General features: G+C 51.6%; 1 protein-coding gene across 2 annotated transcripts in view; it reads right to left on the bottom strand.

The window, feature by feature from the left end:
- Positions 1-349: 349 nt before the first annotated feature.
- The window catches only part of GALNT18 (polypeptide N-acetylgalactosaminyltransferase 18), a 358,416-nt gene continuing 348,703 nt past the window's right edge, over positions 350-10,062 (bottom strand). Inside the window, exon 11 of one of the 2 annotated variants that reach the window (XM_061440790.1) lies at positions 350-766. In XM_061440790.1, the coding sequence (XP_061296774.1) occupies positions 620-766 (147 nt within the window). In that variant the 3' untranslated portion in view covers positions 350-619. Of the gene's footprint in view, positions 767-2,380; positions 5,960-10,062 lie in introns of those variants that run through there. The other variant, XM_061440791.1, reaches the window with a different exon arrangement.

Raw genomic sequence — 10,062 nt, 5'->3', positions numbered from 1 at the left:
TGGGCCGTGGACGGCTCTGGGAGGTGAAGGCGGTGGCTTCCAGAGAGCAGTGTGGTCTGAAGCCCAGTGGCTGACGAGCCTTCCTGGTTTCTCAGGATGAAAGACTAAGGCGTCTTGTAGAAGCAGAGGGAACCCTCTCTCTGGAGGTGACCCTGAGGTCGAGGTGCCCGTTTCGTCTCCCTGGGCCCCACAGAGAAAGCTGGCAGCTTGCACAACAAGCTCCCACTGTCTGCCCGGCCTTAAAGCCTCGTTTCTCAGGCATGGGAGCAGGGAGGGCAAACAGCCACATCTTGGGCTCCAAGTTCAGAGGAGCCAGGCCTGAATCTCCACCAAATGACTGCAACACCCCTTAATCAATGGTATTTTATTGTCAGTTATAAATATTTTCCACGTGTCCCCTATTTACAGTTGCAAAATAGTTTATGATATTATACCCTCACCCACCATTCAGCGTCTTTCTATAAACTCCATGAAAACTGAATAGGAATACAAAGCTCTTTTGGGGGCCCACCAACCTGGTTCCCCAGACTCCAAACACCCCCACACGGACAGCAGGCAGCATTGCAGCGGGTGCTACACAGTAGCAAAGGGGCGGGGCGTGGGGGCAGCTCAGGCGGGGTCAGGACACCAGGCTCCTCAGGACGTTGGTGATGCTCCAGTGCTGGCCCGAGCACCTCTGCAGCACCAGCTGGAAGCCGAACTCCGCTTCGCTGTTCTCCTGCAGCTCCAGACAGCGCTTGGACTTGCGGTTCTGGATGGGGCCTCCCTAGGAGCCAGGGTGGAGAGTGGGGTCAGAGGGTGTGGGGGAGCCTCAGGCCCAGTGGCTGGTGGGGATTACTTGTGGGTGCAGACACATGGGATCCTGGGAGGCTGCAGGAGGTCTGGGGTCAGCATGCCCACAGAACCTGAGGCTTCCCATCTCCAGGTGCTGGTTTCCTCCCCAAGATGGAACCCTGTGCCTCTGTTTTCTTCACAGGGCCCTAGTCCTTTGTTAGGAAAGAGGACAGAAATGCCCCAGCCCAGCTTCCATCTATCTAGCTGCGTGTGGCATGCTGGTTTGCTTCTATTGCACCTGCCATGGGGGCTGGGTCCTGCTCCCCATTTGTTCTGCAAATCCTAGTTCCTTGGGACCGCCCTATGATTGGCCTGAATGTAAGCATCACCAGAGGCCCAGGACCTCCTGCTTTTAGGGTCCTTGCTCCCAAATGAACCTCTGGAGTCATCAGTGCTGGCCTCAACCAAACCCAGGCTCCTAGATACTGTCTTACTGCCCTGGGCTTGGTCAGCCCTGGATATGCTTGGTTTCCCTCTATGCTGCTGATATCCCAGAAGGTTCTGTAGCCATGCATACTCAGTTTATGCTCAAAGTCCGTGAAAGAAGGGAGGTTCTGCTTCTTAAAGCAGCTCTACAGCAGCAAAAAAGAAACCTCCAATTTTTGCTTTTAGTGAGATCCTTGCAGGCCTTGGACACTCTGAGGCTGCTGGCTGGCACTTGGGTGAAGGTCCAGACTCTCGGAGTATCTCTGAGTTTCATCAAAGATGTGCTCAGCCCGACTTTGGCCTCCCAGGCAGGCAGGCTCTTATAAGTTGGCCTCCTGGAGCTTCATGGTACTGGAGTATATGGACTCCAGTATATGGAAATTCACTTTTCCCCAGAATACTCCTGTGCTTCCCATCTCAGCAATAACCAAGCATTTCCACTGACACCTCTGCTTATCCCCAGGACTGATTAGGCACCAAGTCCTACCAATTCCTCCTCATGCCCTGTGACTGTCCCCTTATCCCCATGCCATCACATCTGCCCTGGTTCAGGCCACGGTCTTCTGTCACCTGGACAACTGCACCAGTCTCCTAACTGACCCCCCCTCCACAAGCAGGACTCGGTAGTGCACCCCCAGCTGCCCCCATGCCCATCCCAGTGAACAGCACCCTGTGATAGAGGGGGACACACTCCTCTTCTGTAAGGAAGCCATCCCCTTGGCCACTATTGTCCCCATGGCGACCACTGACACCTCAAGAGAACACTGAGACTCAGTTATTCCAACCACCTGGGAAATGGGCAGCATCTCCTGCAGCTGAGTGTACACTGCCCTGAGACCCACCGACCCCATGCCCAGGTGGGTATCCAGAACTGTCTGCACCGGTTCTGAAGCATGGTTTATAAAAGCTCCAACCTGGACACAACCCAAATGTCCATCAATAGTACAATGGATAAATAACTTGTGGTTATTCACATAACATACTTAGCTTTAAAAATGATCAAACCAGAGCTCCATTCATTAAGGACAAATCCTACAAATATAATGTTAGCAAAAGAAGCCAGACAAAGAACACATACACAAATCCTACAAATATAACGTTAGCAAAAGAAGCCAGACTTATACATACTTTCCAAACAGGCAAAATAAGGCCACAGGCTCAGAGTCAGGGGTGGGTATCTTGGGGAGTGGGGAGTGGGAAAATGATTGACAGTAGACCAAAGGATGCTTCTTGGGAGTAGGGAGTGTGCTATTTCCTGACCTGGCTGGCGGCCACCTAAATGTTGGCTTTGTTTTAAATTATTGAGTTGAACATTTACTTTGGTATGTATGTTTGGATGGTTCTATCTGGGTATATGTTATTCTTCAGCTAAAAAAATTTAAAACAAAAATCCAGCTCTCTCAGAGGGACTTTGAACAGCAGGTGAAGAAGCCAGGGTGGCAGAGGGGGTAAGGAGTGTGTTTTATATGTGTGTCTGGGAGGGGCTGTGGGACTCTCCATTTCCTGTGTGTAGGAGATGGCCCGGGGACTGCAGACCTCCTTGGAAGCATTCGAGGGAGCAAAGCAGTGTCTCCCCATGTGCCCCGGCCGCAGCACCTCCCCCGAGGAGAGTAGGGACTCACTGATCCCAAGAGTGGAGAGACAGCACAACAGAAGCAGCTCACCTGGGGCCCAGAGGTGCAGCCAGAGAGAAGCCCTCAGGCTCAGGCTCTGAGGGGCTGAGGGACGATGGGCCACCAGGCAGGGGCTCGGAAAGGCCCCTGGGGTCCCTGTGTTGGAAGAGATGTGGAAGGCTGGCCCTCTCATTCTCACCTGCAAGCTGACTGAGCCCTCCTGGCTGGGCACGCTTCCCTGGGCCGCTCCATCTTGGGAGAATTCTCCTCTACTGAAGGAAAATTGTTGTCTCAGGGGCACCCAGCAAGGGGCCCCAGACTGTGCCCTGGGGTTTCCACAGGCGGGTGGGCTCCTTCTTCTCCACCTTCTCCTTTACCATAGGGGAAGATGGGGCCCGCAGTCCCCCCTAGTTCCATTCTCTACCAGGTGAAACATTTCCAGTTCCTTGTGAGACAATCTGGTTTCATTTTCCCGCCTGGTGCCCTCCCGTGGACAAACTCCAGCAGTTGTGTGTCACTCAGAACTGACCACAGAGCAGAGGGTCCCCACCTTGTCTCCACTGGACAAGAGGCTCCTTGGACATAGCCAAGGACTTTGTACTTTGGTGGCCACACCACGCTCCCGAGCCCTGACTGGATGACTTTGTTGGCCAGCCCCAAGTCGTATCTTCAGAAGCTGTGCTCCACCTTGGGTCCTCTCCCTGTCCCTCAAAATCTTGGCTTTTGAATCCAGGGGTATCCCTTGTGATATCTGCTCTAAGCGAGGCCAGGCAGCCACTCAGGTTTCCAAGGCCTGAGCGCTCTGCTGCCCACACCCAGGCTGGGTCTAGTGCTTTGTAGGCCTGGGGCTAACCCCTCCGATCCTCCTGTGTCCCCAGCAGCCTGGTGGAATGTCTTATTCTATGAGGCTGGAGGAGAGCTCAGGCAGGATGGGAATGAAACCAGCCCAGCTCTCTAATCACAGGGTCTGCTGGTGATTCGGCTGGTGAGACAGAGGAGAGGCCTGGACAAAGATGCTTCTGCCTGGGGCAAGCTGTTCTGCCCTTCTGCTTCCTTTCTCTCTAGGGCCAGATGGTAACTATGGTCCTGATGACTGAAGAATGAGCAGAAGGATCGATGGGCAACCCCTTTAACAGCTATAACACAACAGATGGATATGAAGCTATTCATGGTGTCAGGATCGGGGCTCCAGAAAAAGTGCACAACAGGCAGAAAAGGGGACAGTCGAGGATTCCGACAGCTCAGGACGTCCTCAAGGCCAGGCCAGGCCTTGCCAACCGTGAGGCTGCTGCACCAAGCCCAGAGCACTGAAGTCTGGAGAAACTTGTCCAAAACAGAGGCATCCATAGCCCTCTCCTTTCCTGCCAGCCACTCGGGCACATTCTAAGCCTTCCCCTGGGGCGCCGTGCCAAGGCCCAGAGAGGGAGGTGGGGCAGAGGTCTCTGAGAAGCAGAGTGTTCCTTCAGAGACTCAAATATGGCATTTCCCAGGCCCTACCCTGACCCAGACGCACTCTCAGCACCCAAGACACAGGAAGCATGGTGACCCTGAGGCAGAAACAGCCGGTATGGCCTCCGGGAAGGCTGTGAGAGAAATGGAGTCAGGCCAAGAGCAGGGCTGTGAAGGAGACACAACCTCAGTGAGGGCATCCGGACCTGAGGGTGGAGAATGAGGCCAAGAGAGCTCTCTCCCCAGAGGCTTTGAAGGAGGATCTTCTAGAACAGAGCAGTAAGGCCACCTTGGAGGCCTGGTATACGTCTTGGGGCATATGTGGGATATGCAGAGAGGAGCCAGCCCACTCTGATGTGCAGCTGCGCTGGTCACCGGCCAGTCTCCCTCCTGTCTTCCTTCCCAGACTTCAAGCTCTGTCATTGAGCAAACCCTGGAATCTCACCTCATTCCTGGGCAAATTTGATTTGCCACAATTATGAAGGAGACTCCTTTTCTCTATTGGGTCCCTTCACAGTGAGCTCAGCACCTTTGGGGGCAGCCTGGGGTGGGGGGCTGCTATCCTTCCCTCTACCTGTAGGCTCTGCCCTGAGACAAAAGTAGTGACGGTCAGGGCTCATTCCCCGTGTCCCCGGCACTGCGTTAAGTGCTTCACACGCTGTTTCAAGTGTTCCTCACAATAACGCTGAGCAGTGGAGGTAAGAATTATCCCCATTTTGTAGAATTGGAGACTGAGGCTCAGAGAGTTGGGCCACACGGTCAGTCAGTGGGAGAGTCGGGCTGGGAGTCTGCTGCCTTCACTCTTCCCCACTAGGCTGAGTGGCCAGACGCTCCCCTCCATTCATCCCCGTCCAGGCCTGTTGGTGAACTAGACTGAGAGCTGCTGGTGCGCCACAGCTTGGGGTAGGGGAAGGCCACCCGATGAGTCCCAGGGGCTCTGGAGTCAGGTTGATCTCATTCTTTTGAGAGTTCTCTGCAAAGATGTGATTCATCGCTCTATCCATCCATCCAGTATTTAATGAGTGCCTATCACATTCTGGGAACAGTTACTGGCCACTGACACATATCAGTGACTAAACAGAAGGAGAACTTCGTCTTTGTGGAGACTGTATTCTAGGAGGAAGAGAGAACAGTAGATTCTTTAGTGTGTTAAAGGTGCTAAGATTATGCACAAAAATGGAGAACAGTGCTGTGGACTGAATGTGTTCCCTATAAATCCACGTGTTGAAGCCCTGATCCTCAGTGTGATGTGAGGTAGGACCTTTGGGGAGGAATTAGGTCCCAGGGGCAGAGCCCTCCTGATGGAATTAGTGCCCTTATAAGAAGAGACACAGGAGAGATGGTCTCTTTCTCTGGGCCACGCAAGGACACAGTGAAAATGTGGCCATGTGAAAACCAGGAAGAGGGTTCTCACCAGACACCAAATCTGCTGGCACCTTGATCCTGAACTTTCCAGCCTCCAGAATGGTGAGTAATAAATGTTTGTTGTTCAAGTTTCCCAGTCACTGGTCTTCTTTTTATACCAGCAGCCCAGATAGACTAAGTCCAGCAGGTTGGGAGGATTCGGGAACTGCTGTGAGCAGGAGGCAGGCTGCAGCAGCGGGAGATGCTTGGGGGTAATCCTGAGAAGATGCAAGCTGGGCAAAGCGTGAGGGAGGAAAAAAGGAGTCTAGGTGCATCGGGGAGCCTTGTGTCCCAGAATGAAGCTCCCGCACCCCCAGAGGCCTGGTGTGTGCTGGGAACAGCATGGGGTCGGGGGAGGAGAGGACACCCAGGAGCTGAGAGAGGGGCAGGTTGTGTGAAGGGACTTTGGCTCTTCATCCAGTGACAGGACTGGCCACTGCGAGGTGGGACTGACATGCTAAACGGGTCCCTCAGGCTGCTGTGTGGCATGTAGAGCACAGGGGTGGGGAGCGGGGAGGAAGGAGCCAGGACCACCTGTTAGCAGGTTCTCAACCAGAGAGCCCCTGGCAGCCCCGCCCTCAGGGGAGGGCGAAGTTGCTGGGTTTACCAGTCCAGTTATCTAAATTATTTGTGTAATACTTACAACAGGATCTGGAAACACACAATACTTTTAATTAAAGAATTTAAATAAGGGCAATTAAACCTGGCAGGAGAGAGGCCGCAGCACACAGAGAGCTTAATTGGAACGGAAACCGAGTTAAGTATGGAAACAGTGTTTAAAAAAAAAAAAAAAGGAAAGCTGAATGTATGGAATTAAGAAGGCTAATAATAATTCCTAGAGCTGGGTTCCCAGCCCCCAGCCTAGCTCCTTCTTCTTCCAAGCCTCTCTGGCGTAGAGACTAGAATGGGCACCAGAGTTGGGACGAGTGGAAGCAAGAACATGGGACTCTGCTCCCAGCCCTGCTTCCAGCTCTCCCTGGCTGTAACCCTGGTAAGTGGCTGAGCCATCCTGGGCTTCAGTCTTCTTGTTTTTAAAAGGTACCAGAGGACCGTGGGGGTACAGACACATGGAGCACTGACTATGGGCCCAGCGGGGCACATGGTACTATGGTCCATGAGCTCTTTGGGCTGAGGTGCTAAGGAGCCGACTCCGGATTTCACAGCCACGCACTTCCTCTCTGCCTGTTTGCCCAGGTGTGTGTCTACGGCAGGTGACTAACCCTGGGGATGTGGGCAGGGCAAATGGATTAGACAGCCCCTGAAGGGCTTTCTGACACCGTTGATCATTGGGCCCCACCTTCTGACCCACACAGGCCTAGTGTGTACAGGGAACAGCATGGGGCTGGGGGAGAAAATGAGGCCCAAGATCTAATGTGAATGGACTTTGGCTGTTCATCCCATGACAGGACTGGCCACTGCGGGGTGGAACTGACATGCTAACCAGGTCCCTCCGGCTGCTGTGTGGAGTGTAGAGCACTGGCAGGGGTGGGGAAGGAGGAAGCAAGCACATTTTTAAGCTGCCTGTGCCCCACTCCAGTACTCTTGCCTGGAAAATCCCATGGATGCAGAAGCCTGGTGGGCTGCAGTCCATGGGGTTGCTAAGTTGGACACAACTGAGTGACTTCACTTTCACTTTTCACTTTCATGCATTGGAGAAGGAAATGGCAACCCACTTCAGTGTTCTTGCCTGGAGAATCCCAGGGATGCGGGAGCCTGGTGGGAGGCCATCTATGGGGTCGCACAGAGTCGGACACGACTGAAGCAACTTAGCAGCAGCAGCGGTGCTTTTCACAACTGCCGGTGCTGCTGGTCCAGGGACCATACTTTGGGGACCACAAGCAAACCGTGATCCTCTCTGGGGAAAGGATGAGGCTTGGCTTATCGCCCCCAGCTGGAGCACCCGGAGCAGCTGAGCTAAGCTCAGGCTGCTCTCGTGCTTGCAATCAAGGTGTTTACAAGGAGGTTGCGTGAAGACTGAATCCTGTATTCCAAAGACTGCTTCTTTCAGAGCTCTGTTTCCACTTTTCGTTCTAATTAGTTTTCCATGGGCAAGTGGCCCAGTGGGTCTTTGGCTTTAAGCACAGTGGATGTGGGAGTTTCCAGGTTAAATCGTTAATGATTAATAACCAAGTAATTCAAAGCATGGGTGGGATGTTAGTGCTAGATAAAGAAATCCTGAGATTAAGTCTTTTTTGTAGAGGAAAGTGGTCTTTCTGTACTATGAATATTCAACACTTGGTTTATTTAAAAAGTGCTTTGGTGTTTGTTGTTCTTAAAGGAGACGCACCTGTTTCTGAGTGAGATTCTGCTTGGGATTTGCTCTGAGGTCTGTTGGACTGAAAACAGGGTAATGGCAATGTCAAATGCAAAAGGAAGGGTGAAGGAGGGTATCCAGCAAGATGGCTGGAGGGAGTTTGCTGAGGAAGGAGGAATACAGCCTGTTCATACACATCTACAGCTGGCTGTCAGGGAGACCCTAGCCCCAAACTCCTACTGCAGTAATCCACGGGATTTCTAGAGACAAGACAAAGCCTCCTTGGCATTAAGGTTTAAAGCATGGGCCCTGGAGGCAGAATCCTGATTTGACCTCAGACAAATACTATAATCTCTCTGTGCCTCAGTTTCCTCATCTGTAGAATGGGGATATGAAGCGCCTGATGGCAACGTCATGAGGATGAAGTGATATTTATACAGCAGTTACAGTAGTACCTGGTGCACAGTAAGAACCACGTGAATGTTTGATACATAAAATTTAAAATCCCACCCACAGGTTCCCTGGTGGCTCAGTGGTAAAGAATCCACCTGCCAATGCAGGAGACACAAGTTTGATCCCTGGTCTGGGAAGATCCCACATGCCTCAGAGCAACTAAGCCCCTGAGCCACAATTACTGAGCTTGAGCTCTAGAGCCCAGAAGCCACAACTACTGAGGCTGCACAACCCAGAGCCCATGCTCCACAAGAGAAACCACTGCAATGAGAAGCCTGCACGTCGTAACTAGAGAGTCACCCCCACTTGACGCAACTAGAGAAAAGCTGGTGCAGCATGAAGACCCAGCTCAGCCCAAAATAAGTAACTAACTAAAGGAAAATTTTAAATAAATAAGTAAAATTCCCCCCGGGTCTGAACAGTGAGGTACTGAGCCTTCACACCTGGTCCTGGCTCCTGATCTAAAGTGCTGACAGCCATAAACTAAAAATAACTAAGAAAATATTCAGGGCCTAAATAAAGCTTTGTCAGTCCTTCAAAACCGGACAGTTCTATACTTGCCCCTTCATGTGACATGGAAATGAAAAGCTGCTTTATTCCAGAGCTGCAAAGAAACACCCGATTATAGTCTTTTCTTCTCAGTACAAAAGGTTCTCCAAGTTGGACTTCCTGACAGCGCCTGGGGATTGGAGCAGGAGAAAGTCAAGGACTCCTCCTCCTTGCGTGCTGGGAAATTCTTTGGCAGAATCAGTGATGCTCCCTGGGAAATGTGCTCTGCAAATAAGTTCTTTTTGGAGTGAGTTACTCATCTTGCATCAAATTATCAAATTAGAACCCACAAATCAGAACAAGTGGTCCATGGCCAGGCTCTGCACTCAGCTCTCTTCCAGGCAGTCTCTGCAGGCTCTCGAAATGCTTTCTCTCCCGGCCTTAACGGTCATCTCTGCTGTTATCCTTGATGCTCTCCATTTGGAAAAGGCATTAAAAAGCCTTTTAAAGCCCTTGCCTCTGAGCTGAGAATGAGGCAAGACTGGGGGCTGAGATGGGAGGACAGCCCACCAGTGGGAAGGCTGCCCTGTGCACTGAATGGGACTTGCCTGTGTTTCTATCAATCACCCTCAATGGCCCACAGGGATGACAACACATCTCAGAGTCTGGGGCAGCATGAAGTGCGGTCAGAACACACTGACATCTCATCAAAGCCTCTTGTTTTAACAAATATTCATACAAATTGCTACTCCCTTTCATACAGTATGCATACTTGTTTTAGTAAAGATCATTTCCACCTTCCTCCCCCAAATCTGAAGCTATAGGAAGAGTAAGCTGGAGCAGCCTGCTTCAATCATGGCTGTGTATCGCGGCTGGACGCACTACCCTCTAAAAATGTTCTTGCAGGGATTTCCCAACTAAACTGAGCCCTTTGACTACCATGTTCAAATGTCCTTGAAATACTGTAGTACAATTATTTTTTTTTCAGCATGTATACGTGCATGCAAGGAGGAGTTGTTGAGGGTAGAGTCCATCTTTGGGTCTCCCACAAACCTGTCTCGAGATCTGGGACACAGAATATTTGTATTAGTATTTGTGAATTTTTAGAAAGGATTCTTTCATTTAATCGACAGCATCCTG

This window comes from Bos javanicus, chromosome 15 (assembly GCF_032452875.1).
Source record: "Bos javanicus breed banteng chromosome 15, ARS-OSU_banteng_1.0, whole genome shotgun sequence".
NCBI classification, from domain to species: domain Eukaryota; kingdom Metazoa; phylum Chordata; class Mammalia; order Artiodactyla; family Bovidae; genus Bos; species Bos javanicus.
The sequence above is the reverse complement of the archived record's forward strand: the minus strand, read 5'-3'. Positions and strand labels throughout refer to the sequence as shown.